The following is a 24,110-nucleotide window of genomic DNA, read 5'->3' as shown; positions in this document are numbered from 1 at the left end:
GATACCTACAATCATTTTAACCTGGGTATAATATTTATATCTATTGATAAAGACAACATACTCATACATTTCTGGATGATGATGTATAAAATGGAAATAAAAGAGAATTACAGATTGATTAAGATGTACTATTCTTTTGGTACAAATTTTATGTTATGTTGTTACTCCTTCGTCTAATATTATATGATTGATTAGATTTATGCACTTTTCTATGTATGATCAAAGTTTTATGTCCAATATCAGAAATGACAACACAGACGAATCTACGATCATTATTTGTGTTATCTAACCTGATAGCGAGTTTATTCATACACCTACACATAAGTCATAGGCATGTCTCTAAACATATAAATATAAATATATATGCTCCTAGCCAGGTGACATAAGATCAAACTAGTTCCATAACAGGACATAGGTCAGAAGAATCTACTAACAAGAACACCACCATTCGTCTCTAAACAAGCAAAGCTTTTAATTAACACAAAAGTTGTTACCTAAACCACCAGAACCAATTTTTTTTTCCTGAATTATACCATTTACCTAACCATGCTTGATTCATGGATCAACCTGAAGCACGGTTGTACTCACTTCTGCCTTATCAGACTCTGCTTCCAGTTCCTTAGTCACTCTCTGATCATCTTCTTCAGCTTCATTTTCTACTTTACCAGTCTCAGGCATGCTTCTATCTGTTTCTTTATCAACCTCTTGTCCCTTTGCCTCAGACATATCCTCGTTCTCAATCAATTGTGTACCTGCAGTTTGCTCTTCTGCTGACTCTTTCTCTTCTACCTTGGTTTCAGGCTCTGCATTTGGCTCTTTCACTGACATTTGCTCTTCTCCCTCAGTTGTGGGTTCAACAGGCGTCTCTTTCACTGACTCTTGCTCTTTCTCATCAGTTTCAAGTTCTGCATTTGTCTCTTTTGCTACCTTGTGCTCTTCCCCATCAGTTTTGGTTTCCGCAATTGGCTCTTTTGCTGCCTCCTGCTCTTCTCCATTAGTTTTGGGCTCTGCATTTGGCTCCTTCAGCGAGTTACCCTCTTTTCCATCAGTGTCAGGTTCCTCATTTGGCTCTTTTGCAGATCTTTCCTCTTCTCCATCAGTTTTGGTTTCTGCATTTTGAATCTCAGGCAGTTGTTGGTGTTCTTCCATAGCATCAGGCTCTGCATCTGATTCTTCCCCCAATTTCAGACTGTCTTCACCTTTAGTTTTGGGGTCTTCCTTATCATCACAATCTTTTTCACTCTCCGGGTGCATAGCTCGAGTCACCTTCTGCTTTTTGCCAGTCCTGCTTTTTGTTCTATCAGGTTCACCATTCAGGTCTTTCAAGGATTTACAGTTCCCTTCAGTGCTTTCTGGTTCATTGCTTACAGCCTCAAGTGCACCTTTGGTTCTTTTCGCTTGCTTAGTGGAGTCTGTTACCGAGTCTTTCATCTTCATCTTCATCTTTTGCGTAGAGGATCTATATCCATATTTGTAAACCACTCAATCAAAGATCAAATCTTCCAACAACAATAATATTAATTATTATAAAGTTTCATACCCGACTTCTGGAGAACTATTTGGTTCCACATTCTTCGACACATTTTTGCTCTTCTTGGCTTTCTGCCTTTGTATACTGCACATAACAGCAAAAACTCAAGACTAAAAGATACCAAGCTATACTAAAGTTAAAATTGTGGGTTATCACAAAACTTTGAAAGTTTCACTTACATTTTAATTAAAGGAGTAGACTCCTCATCAATATCCTGCTTAAAAACATTTTGGGGTAAATCAGTTACATATATCTATAAGATGTTTTGGGAAAAATAAACAATGGAGAATAAACAAAGAGAATCTCAATGTAAGAATTTTTCACACTGGCTGAAGAATTAACCTGGATTATCTCATAACGTTCCACTTTGAGATTAAGCTCTTCTACATCCCCATCTAAATATTTCACCTGCAACGAGACCAGCAATGGAAAAAGTCTATATTAAACAATTATGTAGCAAAGAGAGAATTCAAATAAGCAAATAGAGAAGCTAACTCACTTGATGCATCTTCTTAAGACTACAATAGGAACTTATCACACCTTCATAAAATCTGTGTACACATAAATGGTGAGGTTGGTACCATTTCGTCCCCAAAAAAAAAAAGTTTGCTACCATTCATATTACAGTATCAAAAATATGAAGTAAGCAAGTTTTACAATAAACTTACGCCTTGTCGAGTGGCCACCAGACATTAACTTTCTTATTAACCATTTCCTCACCAAGCTCATTTGTATCGGGCTCCTGAAAAGAGAAATCTATACAATATGAATACAGGTGACAAGTCAATACCTCATAGCATGGACAGAGAAAGCAAGTAATTTCATACCACTCCTCCTGCTGTCTGTTTCCTCTTGAGATGGCTCTTAGGAGTTTGTTCAGATTTTTTGGTAAAAGGCGTCGTTGCACAAGAATCCTTCTGCACGGTTATCACATTGTAAGTAAGGATGTTCTAGGATATTATATACTGATAAGAGAAATCATGGTTCATAAAACTTGCTACCTTGCTCTTTGATGATCGGGGTACAGGCGTATCCATGCTTGCACCTTCTGAATTTTTTTTCTTAGAATCTGAATGGACTGATTTTTTCATGCTTGCACCTTCTGAAGTCTTTTTCTTAGCATCTGAACTGACTGATTTATTCATGCTTGCACCTTTTGAAGTCTTCTTCTTAGCATCTGAAAGGACTGAGTTTTTGCCACTGTGCTTTACCATCTTAGTGTCTGCAAGAGGCTTCTTTGCAGATGTTTTTGCTAAACCATTCTGTGCTTTCTCCTTTTTACTTGACCTACCAGACTTAATGCGATCTTCAGGTTTTTCAAGGTCAGATTCCATCAAATCTTCTTCTTCAGGATTATCTTTCTTCACAATCTGTTTCTTTGATGGTGGTGTAGCTAAGGAATCTACATCATGATTTGTCTCTTCCATCTTTGTTCGGCTTCGTTTACGCGACCCCGTCTGATTTGTTTGACCAACTTTAGTAGGTGAAGATGCTTTCTTGGCAGCCACCTTCGCAAGTGATGAATCCTTGAGTTTTTTTTCCTGCACCTTCTTGCTTGAAGACGTCTTCTTAAATGAATAGCCTTCCTCAGGATTCATCAGAGAATTGGGTTTCCGCCCTCTCTTCCTTCCAGACCCTGATGCAGTCTCTGCATCTGTAATTTCGGACCCTTCATTTCCAGTTACTACTTTGTCGTCTCCATTGGCCCGACGAGTTCCACCTCTAGCAGTTCTCTTGGATCTATTTCCCTTGCGAGAAATCCCCAAATTCAATTTGACCTAATTCAACAGATTTTTAAGACATTGGTTAAGCAACAAACAACGTGAAGCTGAACACTTGCAATGAAAAAGCCTTTCAAATTAATTACCTCTAATGAATCACTTGGAACTACTTGTTCTTCTGATATCTTTTCATCTGCCTGAAAAATTGAAAAAGATATGAGAAGCTTGATACGCACTGTTGGCAGTTGCAACCTTCAAGATTATAACACACAACTATCAATCAAACCAAGAGCTCAGAACATAAAGAATACCTCATTTTCTTTGCCCTTAACATCACTGTGCCCTTGAGTAATGGCAGATTCGTTTTGGCATATTAATGAAACTACTGGAGAATACATGTCCAAGCTGGTCCCTGTGGACTTCAAAGCTTCCATGATGCAAGGCTGAAGCTTACGGGCACAACTACTAAGAACCTTCTCCACAAGCGTGGAAGCCGCTGGTGAGACATCCTAAGGCATGTCGATCAGACAAATTAAACCTCAAGTGAATTTAAAACCTGGGAGAATCTAACCTCAACTGGGGAAAATTTACCAGGCTTTCCTTTTTGACAGAATTTAAGAGAACCTCGAGCAAATCCATGGGTACTTCTTCACTTTCATCTATAACTGTGATCATAATTGTTTCCATTGAGAGAAGCACCAGTAGAGGATGACCCAGCCTAAACAGATGCACAAAAGAAAAACATCAACATATGCCAAACGTGAATACCCCCTGAAGCCAGTTTCATATGAAGTACCTAAGAGTTAATTGAGCTTTGTGATAACAGGATCTAAACCTACCTTATAATTTTCAGGAAACGTCGAAACATATCTAGGACAAGATCATCGCACTCCAAGTCCAACATAACTAAGGAAGATCTGACCTTTGCAACAGTCTCAAGAACAACCTCCGCTTTCCTGTAACTGCGACTGGTAGCATCAGCTAGTTTATCAAATGCTTCTATTGTCACCTCGAAAATATCCTGCAAGTCAAAATAAGCAAAGCCAATGGCCTCATGAGAGAATTATTTGAAATAAGCATTGCAGAAAGAAGAGACCAGATTCACTGGAATCCAAAAAGGTACACAACTTGTGGTTCAGAGGTATATCAACCTTCATCTGGTCATCGTCATAAGGGGCATCTGGAGCAGTAATCCTCATAATTTCAGTCAAGCAAGAGACAACAGAAACCCTAACATCAGAATCAGGGTTTCTCAAGAGATCAGCAGATACCAAAGCCGCCATGGATGGTTTTAGGTCATTTAGTAATGATTCAGTAACATCTTGCTCGACAGTGGCGAGCAGAGACTCAACATTCTACACATAAGAGGCATCAAAAATCAGATGATTGAACATAAATCGCAGAGAAAAAAAAATTAGCTTAGGGATTTGAAAGCAGCAATAGAACCCTAAAAAAGATTTCACCTTTTATCCCAAAATATCTCAGGAAACGCTACAAAATCACTAACGAACATTGAACAAGACAACAGAAATCAGAAACCCTAATCGTTTCCTACAATCTAAGCCCCCCCCCCAAAACAGAGAAATTTCACCAAACTCATGAACGAAAGCAACAAAAACCAGAGAATCTCGAGAGGGAGTGAGAAGGAATCGTACATCGAGAAGACGGAGAGTCGCATCAGTTGAGGAATGAGGCTTAACGAGATTGTCTGCAGCCTCGAGGAGTGCTTTAGAGAGGTCGGTCTCTCCGACAAGAGGACCCATTTTAGGTTTTGTGTTCTTCTGGAGAGATTTCAAAACCCTAGAAAACAAAGAAACATTCCCCGAATTGAAAGGGAAAAGAGAGAAAATAAAAAGACTGTGTCTTTTGGAGAGAGCCTCTAAAAATCCAAAGGGTTGGAAGCAGAGGGGAACAATAAAAATGACAACTTTGCGCCTTTTAAATGCGCGGTGTTGAAACATGCAAGAACTGCTCTCTAGCTTATGTGTGTACCCGTACATGAGAAGATTATTAACTCATAACCAAACAAAACTAAACAAAAAAAAACGCTAGTCTTTTAAACTCGATTATGTCAGTGTTGACAATTAAAATAAAATAAATCAATTATGTCAGAGACAAATTTTTGATTTTATTCATATATACTAAGACTAGTTAATAATTGTTGCTCTAATACCAGTTAATCGGTGGTGGTGCCAAGCTTGGATTCGTCTCTTCCCGCCCTTCTTCTGGAGCTTTTCACTTCAAAAAAATTGAAAATTTCCAAGTGTTTTTGTATTCGTGTAAATCGTCAAAAAACCAAAAACCATAGGTTCCTTTATATTGACGGCGATATAGAACACAAAGCCTTTATTATATTGACGGCGATGTAGAACACAAAGCCAATAAGGTCCATGAATAAAATAAATAATTGATCTTGAATGGACTGAAACATATTTTGAATGCTTTAAAGGATTAAACACTTGCCTTAAAGATATAGATTCTGTATAGATTGAAAAACAAACAAATCTCAATTGTCAATTTAAAAAACCACAAGGTTAAACTGCAATCAGTGAAGTAAATTTTTAATTGATCATATTTCACTTTTCAGTACCTAAAAGGCCTATATAGTATAAGGCTATAGGTATACCTGCAAATTTTTAAACATTTATTTTTATGATAAAGTGAGCCAAAAATAAAAATCTAGAGCAAATTTGGCCTTTGGAAGAGCAAAGCCTAGGAGGATAACAAAACTTGACCATGTTCCAAACAAATCTCAACAGCTGTCCGCTAAAATATTAAATATTAAAACCAAGAGAAAACAGCATTTGGGATAAAAAAACATCTGGTAAATTCGAGTTTAGAGAAGCTTCATGAAATTTATTGAGATTCAATATGCTTCTTGACGATATTGAGAGCAGTAGTCCTGACAAGAAAATCACATAAACGCATTTAGTGAAAGACTACGGACTGTTGTCAATGAATCCTATCACTTAGATGATTCAAAGGGTACACAAGTTGAAGCGTTAGGACTTTATTTACCTTGACATGAGCATCCAACAACCTTCCTGGCATCTTGATGAAAAAGACTAGCGTTTCCCTCAGAATCAATCTTGCAAAGGTAAATAAAACAAGACATGAGCATCTAACAACCTTCCTGGCATTTCCCTAAGAATCAATCTTGCAGAGCTGCAAAAACAACATCAAAAAGATTCAATTCGTTGTTAAAAAAAACAAAAATTCATTTGGAGCAAAACAGAGTTTTAGCATATTGATGAAAAAAGCCTTTCAAATACAGTACCTCTAAGAACTACTTGTTCTTCTGACATCTTTTCATCTGCCTGAAAATTTGAAAAAGATAGAAGAAGGTTGATACGCACTGTTGGCAGTGAAACTTCTATACCACACAACTATCAATCAAACCAAGAGCTCAGAACATATAGAATACCTCATTTTCTTTGGCCTTAACATCACTGTGCCCTTGAGTAATGGCAGATTCGCTTTGGCATATTGATGAAACTACTGGAGAATACATGTCCAAGCTGGTCCCTGTGGACTTCAAAGCTTCGATGATGCAAGGCTGAAGCTTACGGGCACAACTACTGAGAACCTTCTCCACAAGCGTGGAAGCCGCTGGTGAGACATCCTAAGGCAAGTCAATCAGACAAATTAAACCTCAAGTGTATTTAAAACCTGGGAGAATCTAACCTCAACTGGGGAAAACTTACCCGGCTTTCCTTTTTGACAGAATTTAAGAGAGTCTCTAGCAAATCCATGGGTATTTCATCACTTTCATCTATAACTGTGATCATAATCGTATTACCAGAACGATTAATCGGTGGTGTTGCCAAGCTTGGATTCGTCTCTTCCCGCCCTTCTTCCGGAGCTTTTCACTTCAAAAGAATTGAAAATTTCCAAGTGCTTTTTGTATTCGTGTAAATCGTAAAAACTAAAAACCATAGGTTCCTTTATATTGACGGCGATATGTAGAACACAAAATATGAAAATAGACGCCAATAGGATGAATAAATTTATCTTGAATAGGCTGAAATATTATCCTGCTAATTATTACAAAAATAGAATTTGAATGCTTTAAGGCGATAACACTCGCCTTTAAGATCTAGATTCTGTATAGATTGAAAAACAAACAAATCTCAATTAATGAATTAAACTATCATCAGGGAAGCAACTTTTTATTTTCTACCATCACACTTGTAACTTTCAGTACCTATATCAGCAATTATTTAAACATTTTTATTTTATGAGAAAGTGAGGTAAAAATAAAATCTAAGGCAAATTTGGCCTTTCGAAGAACAGAGCCTAGGATAACAACAAAACTTGACCATGTTCCAAACAAATCTCAACAGCTGTCCGCTAAAATATTAAATATCAAAACCAAGAGAAAACAGCATTTGGGATGAAAAAACATCTGGAAATTCGAGTTTAGAGAAGCTTCATGAAATTTATTGAGATTCAATATGCTTCTTGACGATATTGAGAGCAGTGGTCTCCTCGCCGTAGTCCTGACAAGAAAATCACATAAACGCATTTAGTGAAAGACTACGGACTGTTATCAATGAATCCTATCAATTAGATGATTCATAGGATACACGAGTTGAAGCGTAAAGACTTTAATTTACCTTGACAACAAGACATGAGCATCCAACAACCTTCCTGGCATTTCCCTCAGAATCAATCTTGCAGAGCTGAAAAAAACAATATCAAAAAGATTCAATTCGTTGTTGAGAAACCAAACATTCATTTGGAGCAAAACCGAGCTTTAGTAAGTAAGGTTTATAGAGGAAGAGTAGGAAATAATAATAAACTTACTCCAGCCCATTCTCCGAGGGTCTTGGCACTTGGAACGGTAAGCAAATTGATGTTGTGATCAGCACAGAGAGCTTTCACAAGCTTAACGTAATCAGGCTGGTTGCAGTCTTCAGCCAAGACACATAGCTGAGCCACACGCTTCTCAATAAGCTTAGCACACTCATGGAGACCACGAACAACACCACCGTGAGCACGAGCTTTCCTTAGAGTCAGCTCCAATGCAGTGTTTACGTCCATGTCCTCAGGGATGGCCGCTGGCTCAGCAACGGGAGGAACAACAGCAGGGGCAGCTTCATCACTGATACAAGTAAAGAATCATAATTTAGACAGAGCAACAACAGATAATGATGGAACAGATTGAGATTAAAAAAAAATCAAATTACAAACAATAAGCCCATTGATACTACTAAAGCATATAAAACATCTGCATCGTATTAAATCACAGTACAAGACTAGAAAACTTTGATTAAAGTTTAAGACAAGTCATAGGTTAATCATAAAGCAGATTTTTGAGAAACAAATAAGATTAATCCGCAGCACAAGAGAAATCATAAAAGTATCAGCAATCGACAGGAACATTCATCAACATCAACAATGCAATAATCAAAATTAACAGAAATAGATAAAACCAAGTATACGAAATGTCGACGAATGAGAGAAATAGATAAACCCAAGACAGTATAACTAAGCTTACCCTGACATGCTTTCTCTTTGATTGTTGTTTAACGACCGGAAAAGAAAAAAAAAACAGAAGTCCTCTTCTTATCTGTCAATACAAAAGATCAAGCAAAATCGGAATCAACAAACGGAACAAAATCGACGGGGGAAGAACAAAGCACAACAAATACATAGCCAAGATTACAAAAAAGTAAGATCGTTCGTTAGAGCGATAGAGGAGCTGAAACACTGACCTCAGGAGACGAAGACGGCAGCAGCGGAAAGGATGTGAAATGAATTTGTAACAATTTTATATGCTCACTTTACTAAAACCCTAATTTCACCACAAAAATGACCCTTTAACGGATCGTCGCGGACTGTATGTTTGGGCTTGGACTGGGCCTATTAGTTGGCTTCGTTAACGACGTCGTTTTTTTATTTATTGTTTATCTAGCGTTCTTCTCTCCCACTATGAATAAAACTGTCTTACACGAGTTTAGGGGTTGACAGTAACGTGGATTAGTGGAATCATTAAAAAAGGTAAGTGTCTCGTTTTTTTTCTTCTTTCGTTGTAGTTTAAAAAAACCAACTTGTGTAACGCCCCCTGATTTATTTCTTTTGGTTATATGTGTCATCAGTTGCGCGGCATCTAAAACGCAATTACACAAAAAAAAAGGTATGATTGATAAGAAAACAACGGAATCATTTCACACCATATCAATCAAACTCTCTCAACCAAACAGTAAATACATGATTTTACTTCTACATATAAGATTATGGATAATTTTTAAACGGCTCTTGACTATAAAATTCTTGTGCATCATCATCATATTCGCTCTAATTAACACCTAATTGTAATGCTCATAACACCTAAAGCAGCCTAACCAAAGCAAAAACAAAAAAGAGACACACCAAACAGTTTAAATTTTTTTTGTTTTGTTTATTATTTTTTGGATCCGGCGAGTCGCTGAGGATTATCTAATCCATACAAAAAACCAGAATATCTATCCAAGGAACCAGTGAAGAACATCTCTTTCATCTTGTTGAAAGCACGCAACGTTAACAAGCTATCCGAACCAGCCTGATGAGAAATCCCAACCCGTTTCACACCAAGTATATCCGCTACTCTCTCCAACCCTCCATAGAGCGGTGCACAGAATCCCATCAAGTATTTGATATCGTACACTACAGGGAAATAGCTCGTCACCTGATCGAAGAACTCCGATTTCTCCTCAGGCAAATCTTTCCCTGACAAGAGTTTAAGCAAATATCCAAAATCGTATCCGCAGTGGAACGTCACCCACTGTATCTTATCGTTAAGCACTACCCCGGAACCCATAAGAAGCTCAGCGAATCGTTTCGAATCGACGCCGCACTCTTTGTTCTTCTCGAAATCGATGTTTGAGCCGCGGAGGAGGTTGATGGAGTCCATGGCGAACATGTCGGACTTGAGATTGAACTCCCTGAAATTGAATTGCCAGATGCATTGCCTTTTGTTGGTTCCACAGGTTGGCAAGTTCCCTCGCTCATCTGATAACGTGAGACCGAGCTGAATCAACTTGAGCATGTTCACGTTCGTCTTCAACGTCCCGTAGTTGTACTCGTAGTGTTTAGGGTTCGGGTTTGGATTCGCCGTCACAGTCTTGCAAACGATACCTGGGAACTCAGTGTCCATGGCGACGTAAGGGAAATCGTCAATGGATTGTTCAATCAGAGCCATCTCTTGTTCGAGGTTATGGGACCAGACCTCGCGGATTTCAATCGTATTATCATCGTCTTCTTCTTTTGGATTCGGAGCCTGCGACATTTCTCTGCCGATTTATGATGATGATGATGACTCCGCTTCAAGAGCATCCGGATGCAAGAGAGATTGAAAAAAAGACAGAAATCGAAAAGGAAAAATGAAAAAAAACCTAGAACGGATCTAGAGAAAGATCCGATCCGGTTTTCATCAGAATCTGCAAACAAAATCGAATTCGAATAGACAAAATGAGCAATTAATCGCAAAGAAGATGAAGATTCAAAACAGAAAACACACAGAAATGGAGAAAGAGATATAAGAAACGCGTTTAAAAGGCGGAGGTGATTCGAACCTGGAAATCAAAAGGAAGTAAGCTAATAGAAATAGATAATTATCTGGAGAAGGCGGCGATTCTCCAGATTAGGGTTTTCAGAGGAGTTGGTGGTTTATTGAAGAGGATGCTGCGAAACTGGGGAAGAAGAAGAAGAAGAGGCGGCTATTAAGGATTTTTCATGTATATTTATAAATCAAAAAAAAAAAAAAATTACGACGCTGCTTGCCCCCAAAAAGAAAAAAATCGATTTAGCTTTTTTTTCTTTTTCTTTTTTTTCCCCAACGCTCCTCTCTTAATTCTCCTCTGGATCTATTTATGGTCTCTTCCCCACAAATTTTCTTGTTTCTGCATCAAAATAAATTAATCGTTTTTTTTTAAATTTAAATTAGGAAACCTATATAAAAAAAAAAACTCATTTACTGCCAGAATATTGAGTTTTTTTTTTTTTAACATGACAAAATAATCATAACTTTCCAAACCCACACATATTGGCTCTGACTGGTAACACGAATTATCAAAATCGAGTTGCAGTAAATATTAAAATTCGATTTAGCTTGCAGTAAAAATTATATGGTATAAACGGCAGTTTGATGTAGTGAATTTGCAGTAAAAAATGAATTAAACATTTTCTTTAAACGACTGACTGGTAACATTTTTGATGTATCATGTGCAGTATCTATTAGAAATAAAAATTAAAAAATTATTAAGAACAATAACATTTTTGAAATAGAATAATTCAAAATAGATAAATAAAATGATCCTATGTAAAAAAAAATGAAAAACATTTGAGACATAGAAAATAAAAAGAGAGAAACTAATGACGACGTACATTCCATAGCATATTTGCTATCTCATCTCGTACGTTATTCATATATTGGCCATCATTTGTTCCCTCTTCTTCCTCAAGTCGATTAAGTTCGCCTTCTGCAAATCGTCGTCCACGACTATCTCGAGCAGTGACATTTTCGTCTTCAAAATCAGCATCTGGAATTCTATGAAGCCTGATAAAATTGTGAAGAACCATAGTAGCATGCACAATTCTGTTCTGAGTCTTGACATCATAACGAGGCAAATTGTCAAGAATCGTCCATTTTTTTTTCCAAACTCCGAATGTTCGTTCTATCACAGAACGAAGTGATGCATGCCACCTATTATATAATTCTTTTTTGTTCCTCGGAGCACCTGCATCAAATTCTGAAAGATGATATCTGATGTTTTCTCTGCTGCTTCCTCTATATGGAGCTAGAAATCCCCGCTTGTTCGCATATCCAGAATCGACGAGATAATACTTACCTATAGGAGGTCTCGGGAATAAAGGATCTCCATCTATTGCATACTGCAACACCAATGAATCATGTGTGGATCCAGCTGCGCCTAGCCATGCATACTTGAAGATCATGTTTAAATCGCATATGGCCATTATGTTTAGACTTTTCTGTCCATTTCTATCAAAATACCCAACTGCATCACTACCTCCAACCATTACTTTGACATGCGTTCCATCAAGTGCTCCAACAAATCCACTAAAGAAAGGCCAATATCTTGAATCTTCTTGTAACTTACGAGGATAGTGCTGGAGTGATGTTGTTGTTGGAGTTTTTAAATACTCACATGCAAGTCTCTCTACAGCGTCCAGTACCTCATGGAACTTTCGATAAGCAGTCTCTTGGGAACGACCAAAAGTCATTCCAACAAAGCGTTGAGATGCATTTTGACCGCATGTAACCAAAAATATTGCCACCATCTCATCAATACTGATATTATCGGTACTCCGTAAGTTGTAACGTTGCTCCAGCGTTGTGCACAGGTTCTTGAATGCTTCCGGATGCATCCTTAACATGTTCATACAATTTACCGGCTTGTTACGAATCTGCCTTTCAAGGTTTTGCCAACCTAATCCTCGTTCTTCCGCCATTGGTTGTTTAGAAAAATAACGATTGTAATATTCCATCAAAGGATGCATTATCGTATCCATATACTCATCATCTTCTAGATTGTACAACTCTAGCAACTCGTCTTCTGTAAGATTTTCTAAACCCCGAGAATACAGCTCGTTTAATCGTATGACCTATAAATAGATGAGAATAAAAAAAAACTAGGATTAGAACTTAATTATTTTATTAATCATAAACCATGTAACATTAAGCAAAATAGAACTAATTTCTTAGCATTGAACCAAAAAAAAAAAACAAAAAAAAACCTTAACCTAAAATGCATTAGAAAAAGGAAAAGGAATATTATTAAAAGATTTTTAATCTTCTAGATTAAAAGTCTTCGTCTGACTTGATTCTCCATCACAACCCGTTTTCTTGGTTCCACCTTCATACCCTATCTCTTTGAATAATGACATGAGCTCTGTATGAGATGGAGCATTGAATTCTTCGTGAGTCTCCATGTTTGTGTTACGGATGTTCAAATCCAGGTTGACACTTGGAGGACCTCTTTGGCAACTTTGCAAATTATTGAGACGATTTCCAATGAAATCTCCGTTACGATCATATCCCGTATAACCCTCCAAGAATATGATCTTATCATGATCATTTTCACTAGAGACCATCATTTCTCGGGCAAAGAGATCCTCCTTTAGTACTTTGATACACGCCCACCAAAAATCTGTCCACCTTGTCAAACCTTGAATTGATTGCAAGACTCCATATGCCTCTTTGTATGGTGTAGCTTCATTCTTTTCTCTACGTTCTCTTGCCTCTTCTACTTGAGCACGACGAAATTCCATCATTTCTTTGAATTGTCCACCCATCTCTGTTTCAAATGCCGTTCTTCTTCGTGGCATGTTCTTTTCTCCACTCCGTAGTACATCTTTCCCTCGATTACTTGGGTATGGAGTAACACGTGATTGTTTTTTAGCTGACCGCTTCGCTGGACCAATTGGCGACAGTGGAGGAGATTCGTTTGTGATGGTTTGAGACTGTAGATGTGCATCCTTTGTAGGAGTACGGTTTGAATCATCTCCATCATCATCTACGGCTATCGGAACGAACTTGTCCACTGATTGCCTCTCATCTACCTCAGTATTGTTTGCATCTTGCTTATGAGTTGGGTACATAGCTTCTGGTTTACTGCCTTGACAACCAAATATGCGTCTCATAAGCTCCATATGGGGAATTCCTTCTTCACGGATAATTTTGGCATATGGTATCTCCTGCACAATATTTTTAAGAATATTAATATGATAGCTAGCAAAATAAAATATGTATTACAAACAAGCTTATTTCTGGATTTACAAAAAATAATACATAACCTTAAGTTACTATTAATATATAAATTAACTAATTTAAACTACAGAAAAAATAAAATAAAAAAGAAAATACCTTTTCACGGTCAACCCACCAGTCCGGATCCATGTAAATCAAACCCGTGTTCTGATCATAGTGTATTCCAGTGAAATTTCTCAGCCTCTTATAAGCATTCCACTTATTTCTCAAAGCATCGTATTTGCTCTTGAAAGAATCCCACAGAAGATTTATCTTAGTTTGTTCCAAAAACTTTTCACAAATCCGCACTCGGCCGATTTCTTTCGGTAGCTTCTGCTTGTATCTAATTCTAGCCAATTCAACATCAAGAAGCTCCAAGAATATTCTGATATACTCATCATTCCATACAATTTGTTTCTATAATACACATTAAAAGATTAAATACTAAACATCCAACGTTTTTAAACTGCGTATGTGATATATTCATTACCTTACGGCGGATACTTCCACTCCCACCAACATCCTCGCCACCAGCTGCACCAGCTGCACCACCTTCATTAGACATCTTCATCAAAAACAAATAAAATATATTAGTAATATGCACTAATATTTTTAAACATATATATAAACTCGATGGATAAAAAGAGTAGAAGAAAGAAAACCATACTACGTACTGTTTCTTCAAAGTGTGCTTATTTGACAATAAGCTTTAGGCATCTATATATACAACTTAAAATTTCCGTGTACGTTTCAACGACGAATAATAGTAGGAACAACTTTTTTCGTTTGAAAGAGTCTGATGAACACTAGAAAATTTTAGAAAAATCTTTGACCAAAGTTGTTTACGGGTGCTTAGCATAAAAATAGAAACAAATAACAAATATTTTTTTAAAAAAATAATCGATTGAATAATTTAAAAAACTGATAACTCAACTCTAACACATGACAATTTCCATGATGTTGAATAATCTTTTGAGTTAACAATTTTACAAAAGATATACATCAAACTTGTACATCAACCATAACACATGATTATTCAAACTCAACTTCAAAAAATTTAGTTTTGTTAGTGATTGGTAACATTTTTGAATAAAATTTGAGTTGAGACCATAACTCAACATAAGTCAATAGTAACACATGTTACCAGTGAGAGCCATTATATGATCATCATTTCTATAAAAGATGAATCACCTAAGGATTTCCATGTTACTAATAAGATAAAACCATTTAAAAAAAAAAAAAAAAGGATAAACCAGAACATTATCAAGAAAAGCCACTGGTTACATTAACTGTTACAAATCTTTCAAAAAGATACAAGTGGAAGAAAATTAGTCTCTTGATACAGAGAGCTGAGAGAGCATATGAGCCTCCTAATTATTTATTTTAACATCCATTCTCAGTTATCTTAATACACAAAAACCTCAACCATTTCAACTTCTTCTTCTTCTTCTTACTCCTCCATCCTGGAAACAAAGTAGAAGATTCATTGGATTCTTCAGTTCAAATCTAAATGGCGGCACAAGACCAAAGCCAGACAACTTCTTTCAATAAACGAGATCATGCCCTGTTGACGAGTTTTGTTTACCCCAAACCTTATAAAGCCTTTTTACACGTTTTTTTTTGGTCAGATTATGGAGTGTATGTCTTTTTTAAACCAGCAAATTACATATAAAAGCTCTATAAGGAGACCTGTCTCAACTGAAGAACATTAAGCATACCTTCAGGTCCTTTTGCGTTTCAGCGTTTTGATGTTTTCTGAAATGAAGGAAATCACTTCCTTCAGTGTTGCTTTTCTTCCTTCTTTGAAGTTCCACAGTTCTGGAGTTGCGTACCGACCACTTGCATTATACTCATTCATCTCCTCAAGAGCTGTTTTAACTGCGTTATGCACCGCTTCTCCCCACTCTCTTTTAAGCTTCTTCAGCTGCTCATCCTCCTCGTCCACCACTTCCTGTAAACCATAGCCCATCTAACAACATTACCGCTAACTCACAAAAAAAAAAAGCAGTTGTACCACCAACATATGGATACAAGTGTTAACATTCACAGAATCACAGGTTACTCCTACATATTCAATTAAAACAGTCACTTTCAACATTCACAGAGAGGGTAAGTAAGATCAGACACTTTTCATTTTTTTAAAGTCGTAAAGGCGTCGAACTAAATCAATGGTTCAGTGCGATAAAGACTCGTAAAATGAATGAACCTACCTTCACTCTGCCCCCACTTCCTACACGTTTGAATGGATGCCACGATGGATTCTTGAGGTTCTCTTGCCATGTAGAGCAAAGGGTGGCAGCTTCAACCGTAGCTTCATTTGCAGAGTATCTCAGCTTGCAAACATTCAGGAAAGGTTTTTCATCAACTTCCCCCATTCTTTTTACTCCGATATCGGTTTCGGCACCCAACAGTCCTATCAAACCCTGGATAACATATAGAGGTCATTGGTACAGGCATTATGCATCTTCTAGACACCATATAGTCGTAAATATCTGTGACTTTTACCAGAGTCCTATAGCCATCATAGACCGTAAACTTATCAGATAAAAACTCATCATCAATCTATCCCCATCAAACATGTTTTATCAGTATATTTTAATTTGTATGTCCAATTGTCAACCAAATATATCCAACAAAACTAGGGTGTTTTGACTTTTGACCATGTCTGCAGTATCTTAGACACGAATAAAAGCTACGTAATGGCAAAATGCAAGTGTGTCAGTACCCAAAAACACTAAAGCATGAGAAATCTGTACCGTAATCAATTTTTTCCGTGCTGCTTGTATCTCATCATTGCTTTGACGTTCTTTCGTCATCAAGTCTGAGTTCATCTGCTCTAGCCCTTCTAACTCAGATTTTTTCTCCTCCAGCTCATCATTCATCTCTTGCATTTTCTTCTTGACCGCCTCATCATCATCATTCCCCAAATGCTTCATCACTTGCAATTTGCCTTTCAGCTCTTGAATTTCCATTTCCAGTGTCTGTTTGGTGTCTAGCTGCTTCTCGAGCAGAAGAATCTTGTTCAAAGCGTCTTCGTTTTGCCTCTGGAGTTTATAAAGGAGAGAGTTTCAAACTCAGACACAAATAAGATAAGCCTTTTCCTCTTAATTTTGGGATCAACTCATTAGTCAGTTTACATAGTGCACTATGAAATATACCTTATGCTCTTCTACAAGTCTCAAGACACTTTCGTCGGCCTTTTTTTGCTCACGCGAAGCTAACAGCAGGGATTTGTTCATAGCCTCACTCTGCCAAGAAAAAAAATCTATAATGAGCATTGGTTCCACGGAAAAGATAAATGCATACATATTCAAAGACTGATTGTTTCCTGTATCATACTAACTATGGATATTACCTTTTTCTTTTCTTCATCAAGCTTTTGTCTCTCCAGTTCAGTTAGTGCTTCCTGTTTTTCCAATTGTTTGGCCCGAGACTCCAAGTCCCGCATCTTACGATCCAGTTCATCGCTTAGCTTATCTTTGTCATATAGGACCCTCTGGATATGGCGACGCGACGTCTCCTGCATCTTCTTTGTTTCTGAGGAGGATAAAACATACACAAAAGTCAGATACCCTAACACAAGCTATAATAAACATATTAGTGTGTCAGTAAATACCGTTAGCAAAAGCTTCATGCAAATTTCTTTTCTCATCTAGGACCCTCTGCAATGACATAGCCGTCCTGTGGTAACTGTATTGGACCTTGCTCAGATCATCGTTAGTCATAGCAATCATCTTTGTAAGTTCATCCAGAACAATGTTTCTATCCTGCTCTTTTTCTTGCGAAATATCTGAAACTGTTCTTAGCTTTCCTTCCCTGGAGAGGTACTCACCTATTGGACCTTGAGAGTAATAGTCTTGTGCACGTGCACACCAACCATAGGCCTTAGACTCAGAATCTCCAGTCCTCTCAGTCCACTCCTTTTTGCTGTGCCCTTGGTTCTCAAATTCCTTTTCAAGCTCTGTGGCACATGCGAATCCACCCCAGTCGCTGGTAAACTTAGCAATAACCCCAACAATCGAATCTTGTTCGACCCAAAAGGCATTGACCTCAACAGGCTTGAATTTTGAAAGCCTATTCAACCAATACTCAGAACTAAGTAAAGCTTCCTTGTCATCAGTGTCTGTCAAAGGATTAAGAACAATCCCCATCCATGGCCAGACATAGACGTCACGGGGGTTTGGTTCAACTGTCTCCTCAAACTGAGGAGGAACTGGTGGAGGGCGTGGAGCAGGTTCAGCATGACCAGCAAGCTCATTCTCTAAAAACTTAGCCAAAGCGAGGTGATTGGCCTTCTGTTTAGCACTTCGAGTGGCAGATCCTTTGGAAACCCCAGAAGCATGTGCGTATAACTCCTTGTACTTGTAATCTTGCTTCTTCTTTCCAGAACAGAAGGGGCATCTCAGCTGTCCATTCACTTTAACCTTGTAGCTCCCGTTCTGCAATAGCATGTAGGGTGTTTCGGAATAGTCATCAATCTCAGACTCGCTGATCTCACACTCATCGTCAGATGAAATACCCATCCTCCTACCTCCTTCACCTGGAAATACAATGGAAACATTTCTTGAGAAAGGAATTTGAAGAAAATAAGCAAATCAAAAAGGATGATTCGTTCACCAAACAAGCTAAAGAAAATGTCTTAGATTTCGAAACACTTGTGTCTTAAGACTAGTCTGTCACACCGGGATAGCTCATGCAGCAAAGTTTGCTGATCAGCCTTTATGAGAACAAACAGCCCCAAAAGAGACTCAATTTCTAGCAAACCGAGTCGATAGCATCCAAAATTATCAAGAGCAAGATAAACCCTTTTAGGCAGGCTAGAACTAAACCAAAAAAGACATCAGATAGAGAGCAAAAGAGACGAAATTGATACAGCATTTACAAAATCGGCAACGAGAATTCACGCATGCATGATAAGAAACCTAGCGAAATCCAAAATATTCTAGAACAAAAAAAAGTGAGGAAAGAAGCGAGATCCCCAGACGAAACACACAATACAATAAACAATCGTAACGAGATTTACCTGTGAAAACAGAGTATAGAAGAAATCGTGAGCTTACGTTAGACTAGGGAACGAAGCGAAACACGGCGAAGAAGCAACGCTTTGCTCGAGAGAAGAGTCTGAAGAGAAGAGACTATAGAGAGAGTGAGGAATGCGATGAAGCAAATGCCCCAATTAAAGAAAAAAAACAAAAGAGTACGAATTAGGAAAAAGAAATATCAGAAAAATAAAAATCATATGTCAAGATTGGGATATGAACCCATGACCGTCTTGACTACTGTTTTGACCAAAATTTCATTTTGCTTTTTTGGACTTTTCAAATTTGATAAATGTTACAACAAGCTTAGGCCAATGTTGTTTCACATTGGAATGAGCTAATGGCGAACGAAACTTTTACATTGCTGAGCACAACACTGAACTAATTCCAAAATTTTAGATTTCATGAATCATAGCTTGGCACAGTAATACATCAACCAAACAATCTGAGTACATTTTATCTGAGCACTCACATACAGTTCAATGAGATCACCAACAAAAACTGTGATGATCCAAATCGATGATCAAGCTTTGAATAAAACTACACTAAACAAGCTTTTTAAATTGTTTTCTTCTATTCAAATCGGAAGGATGGGTCGGGTTTGACTGGATTCAGAACGTGATCTGCGAGGTTTCCAAAAGAAGATAACCAAAGCAGCAATCACAACTCCAATCGCGTCCGCGACTGCGTCTCTTGCCGAGGCGCCTGCTGAAGGAAAGATACCAAATTGATCACCATCTTCTTTAGCCGCACCGGCGGAGAGTGAGAACGCAGATCCGATCCAGATGGAGTGACGGCGTAGAAACGAGTAACGGGAGAGAGAGGCGAGCGTCGCGAAGATGAGAGAGATTGAGAAACAGAATATTACATGGTAGAGTTTGTCTCGAGCAAACCAAGGATCTTCTCCATGAACTTGCCTCTCCATCTTATGCGCTTAACAAAACCGGGAGATTTTGAAACAAAAGAATTCAAAAATATTAGAGAGGAGAGATACCAAATACACTAGAACACCAAAGTCTTTGAAATGTGTAGTTTCCAACTTTGATAAAATGAGAAGCAGAGCAGTCACACAAATGATGACAGAATTTAGCCAAACAAAGTACGTATTTGGAATTATTACACTGTCTCAAAATGCACACTTGACATTAAGGTCTTTGAAACAATGCCACTACAAACACAAACCCAAATTCGTAACTGAGAGGATACAGATACAGTCACACAAAGAAAGCGAGGTAATGAAAGTGTGAGCCAGAGAGGTAATGAAAAAAGTACACATCTGTAGTAACTTCATCCTGCAAACTTGAAGAATCGCAGTTTGTGGTTGTGTGAGAAACCTTCCACTGGCTTACTTCTCTCATTCTTCACCAATCCACCCACTCCTCTCTCCGTTGTCTCTCAAACTCTGTGGCAGCTTTGGGCAATTTCGGACAGTGAACTCTGTCAGCTTTCGAGGAGCCCGAGGATACCCACAGATTATCTTTAGTTCAGCCATGTCAGTTACCGTAAGGTACTCCAGTTTCCTAAACGGTGCAACAAAATGTCGATGTGCAGTTCTGATACTGATTCCTTTTTCTTTGTTTATTATCTCTTCTATGCTTGATGACCTCATCACATGTAGATACACGAGATTTTGAGCAAATGCCAGCCATGTCAAATCCCTTGGACCTTCCAAATCACTTATCAAAATACTGGATAAGTTCTCGAAGCTTGGAGAACTTGTACTTGGTAAAACTTCCCTTCTTTCTTTGCTTTCCCAATCTATCTTTATCTCAAGTATATTGCAGTTCCGTATCACAAGTCTTTGAAGACCACGCAGAGCTACCGTGTTTAATACCACAACCGCTGCTGACATCTTTCTGAGGCATAAACTTTGAATACTACTCGCCAACCGGTCCACTCCTTGTATCCTCTCCAAACTCACAGCATCATCGACCGTTGCTTTTAAAAGCTTTAAGTGCTCCAAGAGCTGTAACTCTTCCAGTAATATGGCATCAATACAAACACCGGAATTATAGAACTTTAACACTTGGAGATTTTGCAAACTCATCACTATCCCAACAATGCTTCGCAGTTTATAAGTATAATCCACATTCAAGTAGATTAATTTCCTCAATGCCTTCAGACCAACTGGTAATGATTTTATCCCTGTGTGTGACAAGTTGAGGTATTGCAAAGATCCTAAGTTTGAAATTTCTTCCGGCAATCCAATAAGCCTCTTGTTCTCAGAAAGATCCAAGACTACAACTGCTGGCATAAACCTAAAGAATTCACCTGAGATATCCACCAGCTTGTTATTCTGGAGTAATAAGGTCGAGAGGTCGGGGCACTGGGGACTGCAAGATATCTCCGCAATCTGATTATTCATGAAAGACATCCTTCTTACAACCTTTGAACTAATAATGTCCTCAGGTATCTGTTGTAACCACACGCCGGATTTAACGCAAAGTATTTCTTTCTGTTTCCCAAAGTTAGTCGCTATCCAAAGCCCCATCTCGCGCACCACACCATGCATTTTCACTTTCGTTGTGACTCCACCATTCATCAACAGATGTGAAGAAACTAGCAAATTAATTATATCAAGACCTTCCTTGTTAGCTCCATCCTTATCTCTGTCTCCATCAATAAATCCTTCGCATAACCAATATTCTATCAATTCATTCTTCTGTATTTCATAATCTTCCGGAAACAAACAACAATATAGGAAGCATGATTTGACTTTTGCACTCTCTAAACTATCATAACTGACCATCAAAAGAGGAAGAACCCCTCCTTCGTTACTTAGAAGAAACTCTTCGCTAGGCAAATTCAGAGCAGTAATCGCATGACTCCATTCTTGTACAGTCTTTTTTTGTGCCATGGTTTTGCCAATGACATTGAGTGCAAGTGGCAAACCGTTACATTTACCAGCAACTACTCTAGCGAGAGCGGGTATATCCGGATGACTTTTTAATGTGTTATCTCCAAGTTGTTTGTGAAACAATTCCCAAGATTCAGCTATTGACAAACGTTTAACTTCTATGCCAACAGCCTCCATATCTTCGCAAACTTCCTTAGAACGAGTGGTAAACAATATAACTGATCCGTTTTGATAAGTTATAGGTGGAACACCTACCTTGGTCAGATCTACTTTGCTCCCTAGATCATCCAATAACAGCATAAACTTCCTCCCCTTCAGGATGTTGTGTATCTCATTAGCTCTTTCCTCTTCTGTATCTTGTTCCCAATCCTTGTCAAGATTTAGTCTTCGCAAAATCTGATCCTGAATGCTTAGATATTGCAAATCATTAGATACGACAACCCAAATAACAACCTCAAAGTCATTAACCGTCTCAAGAAAGAAATTGTTAATACTAGCTAAGAGAGTGGTCTTGCCTATTCCACCAATACCATAAAGACCAAAAGTTCTTCGTGAATATAACTGTAGTTGGCAGTATACCATTTCGAGCCTCTCAGTCAAACCAATGGGTGATTCGATATGCTTCTTCTCCCCCTTAGGTTTAAAGCTTCTCTCTGTCAACACTTCAAAAACTCCATTAGTTAGAAGTCCTTCAACTTCGTTCAACTTCTTCAAAACCTTTCTACCATAACTGCAGCCTAATATGAAATGCAGAGAACAATATCCGCAAAGACACAATCTTTTAGTTTGTTTTGACCTGGCTTCAAGCAGATCATTGACTTAAGGCTCAACACCTTCTACTTTTGAAACCATCCTTGGACTTGACCAAGCCGTTGCAATCCTTTATCTTCTTCTATTGTGACTCTTCTTAGCAGATCATCTCGTCTCTCACTGAGTTCTTGCATAGCCTTCTGAAGAGCCTCGAGGTTTGCCTCATCTATGTGCATGCCATTCTCATCGCTGGACATTTCTAGTGATACACAGTTCCCCATTTTGCTCACAGAAAGCAGGTGAAAGCCTGAAACTTTTTTTGCCAGGAAACAATGCAAGAGAAAGGACTATATGGGAAGAGAGAAAGAGGAAATACATGTTTACCATATAGCCTCAGGAAAAATCGTGCCTTGCTGACTTGATCAGAAAACAAAAAAAAAGTCAAACTGCAAGTTCTTTAAGTAAATTGAAAGTGTCAAATGTTAGTTTGGATGTCACTACTAATTGATAAAATGTTATAAAGAAGTTTTCATATCCACAAAATACAGTAAACAACAGATAATGAAAAGAACAAATCTCTATCTGACAAATGTAATATTCTGCTACAGAAGCTCCTTTCCATAAATATTTGGCAGGTATAAGAAAAGCAACAGAGCTACAGAAACATAAAAAGATACTAATTGTACCCATAAGTTTGGTCTAGCAAAATACACCAGTGAAGACGCGGCCTAAGCTAAGCTGCATATCTTCTTTGTCATCCTTTCTGTTCACCAGAAAGAGGGGACTTATCACTTATGAATGATCTTGAAAGAAACAAAGATCAGACTAAAAACGGAAGATGAACATTGGGGGATTACAAGTCACCCGAATATAGCAGTGAAGGAATGTGAAGCAAAGGGAATTAGGAATAGAAATAAGAAGTGGATGAATGATACAGAGATCAGAGAGTTACCGGCGGCGACAAGTAGTCGGCGACGCAAATGCTTGGATTGATTTGTGTGACTTGGTGAAAGTATGGATGGTCCAGATGATGAGAAAACCCGGCGGTAAGGCTTAAAGGTATTAATTTTTATTATCCGACGTGGCGCTTATAATAAGTTTGACTAGAGCGTTTAGGTCAACATATACACTACTAATAAGCGCTTATTGTAGGATGAAAAACACACGATCATACCCCCTCAAAATTGAATTAAGGAATTTGTTAATCAAGTGGATTACGCAAAATCGAAGCAAATTAGCTCTGGTGGTTTGAAGGGGCACGCAGCAAAATTTGTCTGCGTCTCCGAACCGACTCTCGCGATCCGATCCCGTTTTCTCTCTACTTTTGTCTCACAATTTCGAACCAATTAGATCGATCGCATCTTTCTGGTTTACGAGGAAGAAGAAGAAGAAGAAGAATCTCTTTGCTCCGGGATAATTGTCGTCTCATCGGTAAAAAAAAAAAAAAAACGAAACGAACACG

The 24,110-nt window shown here is 38.0% G+C and overlaps 9 protein-coding genes across 11 annotated transcripts; all 9 read right to left on the bottom strand.

Annotated features, from left to right (window-relative positions):
* Positions 335-5,187, bottom strand: LOC104774769. The gene is made up of 14 exons (XM_010499232.2): positions 4,908-5,187; positions 4,404-4,607; positions 4,092-4,273; positions 3,844-3,970; positions 3,564-3,761; positions 3,399-3,449; positions 2,533-3,309; positions 2,359-2,448; positions 2,200-2,273; positions 2,031-2,082; positions 1,874-1,939; positions 1,711-1,745; positions 1,541-1,615; positions 335-1,459 (listed from the first exon to the last, which is right to left on the bottom strand). Exons 1-14 carry the CDS (start codon positions 5,013-5,015, stop codon positions 556-558), a joined length of 2,943 nt encoding a protein of 980 aa, XP_010497534.1. The 5' UTR covers positions 5,016-5,187; the 3' UTR covers positions 335-555.
* Positions 5,970-7,159, bottom strand: LOC104774732. The gene is made up of 5 exons (XM_010499218.2): positions 6,957-7,159; positions 6,677-6,874; positions 6,530-6,569; positions 6,271-6,417; positions 5,970-6,154 (listed from the first exon to the last, which is right to left on the bottom strand). Exons 1-4 carry the CDS (start codon positions 7,038-7,040, stop codon positions 6,404-6,406), a joined length of 336 nt encoding a protein of 111 aa, XP_010497520.1. The 5' UTR covers positions 7,041-7,159; the 3' UTR covers positions 5,970-6,154; positions 6,271-6,403.
* LOC104774747 (40S ribosomal protein S12-1) lies at positions 5,970-9,040 on the bottom strand. 2 transcript variants are annotated; one of them, XM_010499227.2, is made up of 6 exons: positions 8,970-9,040; positions 8,753-8,824; positions 8,059-8,356; positions 7,869-7,934; positions 7,692-7,751; positions 5,970-6,108 (listed from the first exon to the last, which is right to left on the bottom strand). In XM_010499227.2, exons 2-5 carry the CDS (start codon positions 8,758-8,760, stop codon positions 7,692-7,694), a joined length of 432 nt encoding a protein of 143 aa, XP_010497529.1. In that variant the 5' UTR covers positions 8,761-8,824; positions 8,970-9,040; the 3' UTR covers positions 5,970-6,108. The 2 variants fall into 2 exon arrangements, with proteins under 2 accessions (XP_010497529.1, XP_010497526.1); XM_010499224.2 differs by lacking the exon at positions 5,970-6,108 and having other exon boundaries at positions 7,469-7,751; positions 8,970-9,039.
* LOC104774720 (probable CCR4-associated factor 1 homolog 2) lies at positions 9,633-11,005 on the bottom strand. Its single transcript, XM_010499212.1, has 2 exons — positions 10,809-11,005; positions 9,633-10,673 (listed from the first exon to the last, which is right to left on the bottom strand). The coding sequence occupies exon 2, from the start codon at positions 10,520-10,522 to the stop codon at positions 9,659-9,661; it is 864 nt and encodes a 287-aa protein (XP_010497514.1). The 5' UTR covers positions 10,523-10,673; positions 10,809-11,005; the 3' UTR covers positions 9,633-9,658.
* On the bottom strand, positions 11,537-14,562 carry LOC104774707 (putative nuclease HARBI1). The gene is made up of 2 exons (XM_019241508.1): positions 14,493-14,562; positions 11,537-12,858 (listed from the first exon to the last, which is right to left on the bottom strand). Exon 2 carries the CDS (start codon positions 12,763-12,765, stop codon positions 11,605-11,607), a length of 1,161 nt encoding a protein of 386 aa, XP_019097053.1. The 5' UTR covers positions 12,766-12,858; positions 14,493-14,562; the 3' UTR covers positions 11,537-11,604.
* On the bottom strand, positions 12,854-14,496 carry LOC104778732. The gene is made up of 2 exons (XM_019241505.1): positions 14,120-14,496; positions 12,854-13,950 (listed from the first exon to the last, which is right to left on the bottom strand). Exons 1-2 carry the CDS (start codon positions 14,150-14,152, stop codon positions 13,042-13,044), a joined length of 942 nt encoding a protein of 313 aa, XP_019097050.1. The 5' UTR covers positions 14,153-14,496; the 3' UTR covers positions 12,854-13,041.
* LOC109124450 (factor of DNA methylation 1-like) lies at positions 15,263-19,420 on the bottom strand. 2 transcript variants are annotated; one of them, XM_010499198.1, is made up of 8 exons: positions 19,026-19,420; positions 17,619-18,542; positions 17,358-17,539; positions 17,161-17,250; positions 16,759-17,046; positions 16,213-16,425; positions 15,721-15,953; positions 15,263-15,465 (listed from the first exon to the last, which is right to left on the bottom strand). In XM_010499198.1, exons 2-7 carry the CDS (start codon positions 18,523-18,525, stop codon positions 15,723-15,725), a joined length of 1,911 nt encoding a protein of 636 aa, XP_010497500.1. In that variant the 5' UTR covers positions 18,526-18,542; positions 19,026-19,420; the 3' UTR covers positions 15,263-15,465; positions 15,721-15,722. The 2 variants fall into 2 exon arrangements, with proteins under 2 accessions (XP_010497500.1, XP_010497504.1); XM_010499202.2 differs by having other exon boundaries at positions 19,063-19,189.
* LOC104774663 lies at positions 19,515-20,102 on the bottom strand. The gene has a single exon (XM_010499183.2). It carries the CDS (start codon positions 19,964-19,966, stop codon positions 19,619-19,621), a length of 348 nt encoding a protein of 115 aa, XP_010497485.1. The 5' UTR covers positions 19,967-20,102; the 3' UTR covers positions 19,515-19,618.
* On the bottom strand, positions 20,164-22,498 carry LOC104774675 (probable disease resistance protein At1g15890). Its single transcript, XM_019243478.1, has one exon. It carries the CDS (start codon positions 22,478-22,480, stop codon positions 20,396-20,398), a length of 2,085 nt encoding a protein of 694 aa, XP_019099023.1. The 5' UTR covers positions 22,481-22,498; the 3' UTR covers positions 20,164-20,395.

Source organism: Camelina sativa, chromosome 3, assembly GCF_000633955.1.
Source record: "Camelina sativa cultivar DH55 chromosome 3, Cs, whole genome shotgun sequence".
NCBI classification, from domain to species: domain Eukaryota; kingdom Viridiplantae; phylum Streptophyta; class Magnoliopsida; order Brassicales; family Brassicaceae; genus Camelina; species Camelina sativa.
The sequence above is the reverse complement of the archived record's forward strand: the minus strand, read 5'-3'. Positions and strand labels throughout refer to the sequence as shown.

Bases quoted from the DNA above. Each gene is read 5' to 3' on its own strand.
- LOC104774769 (XM_010499232.2), bottom strand. From the start codon at position 5,015: ATGGGTCCTCTTGTCGGAGAGACCGACCTCTCTAAAGCACTCCTCGAG. The intron at 3,762-3,843 runs GTAAATTTTCCC...GACATGCCTTAG, and splicing joins CTGTCAAAAAGGAAAGCCTG to GATGTCTCACCAGCGGCTTC. The intron at 1,940-2,030 runs GTGAGTTAGCTT...GTCTCGTTGCAG, and splicing joins GTCTTAAGAAGATGCATCAA to GTGAAATATTTAGATGGGGA.
- LOC104778732 (XM_019241505.1), bottom strand. From the start codon at position 14,152: ATGGATCCGGACTGGTGGGTTGACCGTGAAAAG. The intron at 13,951-14,119 runs GTATTTTCTTTT...AATATTGTGCAG, and splicing joins GGTGGGTTGACCGTGAAAAG to GAGATACCATATGCCAAAAT.
- LOC104774732 (XM_010499218.2), bottom strand. From the start codon at position 7,040: ATGATCACAGTTATAGATGAAAGTGATGAAATACCCATGGATTTGCTA. The intron at 6,875-6,956 runs GTAAGTTTTCCC...GACTTGCCTTAG, and splicing joins CTGTCAAAAAGGAAAGCCGG to GATGTCTCACCAGCGGCTTC. The intron at 6,570-6,676 runs GTATTCTATATG...TCAAATTTTCAG, and splicing joins TTAAGGCCAAAGAAAATGAG to GCAGATGAAAAGATGTCAGA.
- LOC104774720 (XM_010499212.1), bottom strand. From the start codon at position 10,522: ATGTCGCAGGCTCCGAATCCAAAAGAAGAAGACGATGATAATACGATT.
- LOC109124450 (XM_010499198.1), bottom strand. From the start codon at position 18,525: ATGGGTATTTCATCTGACGATGAGTGTGAGATCAGCGAGTCTGAGATT. The intron at 17,251-17,357 runs GTAATATCCATA...TTTTCTTGGCAG, and splicing joins TTGATGAAGAAAAGAAAAAG to AGTGAGGCTATGAACAAATC. The intron at 16,426-16,758 runs GTACAGATTTCT...TATGTTATCCAG, and splicing joins CACGGAAAAAATTGATTACG to GGTTTGATAGGACTGTTGGG.
- LOC104774747 (XM_010499227.2), bottom strand. The intron at 7,935-8,058 runs GTAAGTTTATTA...TGTTTTTTTCAG, and splicing joins CCCTCGGAGAATGGGCTGGA to CTCTGCAAGATTGATTCTGA. The intron at 7,752-7,868 runs GTAAATTAAAGT...TTTTCTTGTCAG, and splicing joins GCTCATGTCTTGTTGTCAAG to GACTACGGCGAGGAGACCAC.
- LOC104774663 (XM_010499183.2), bottom strand. From the start codon at position 19,966: ATGGAGAGGCAAGTTCATGGAGAAGATCCTTGGTTTGCTCGAGACAAA.
- LOC104774707 (XM_019241508.1), bottom strand. From the start codon at position 12,765: ATGGATACGATAATGCATCCTTTGATGGAATATTACAATCGTTATTTT.
- LOC104774675 (XM_019243478.1), bottom strand. From the start codon at position 22,480: ATGGTATACTGCCAACTACAGTTATATTCACGAAGAACTTTTGGTCTT.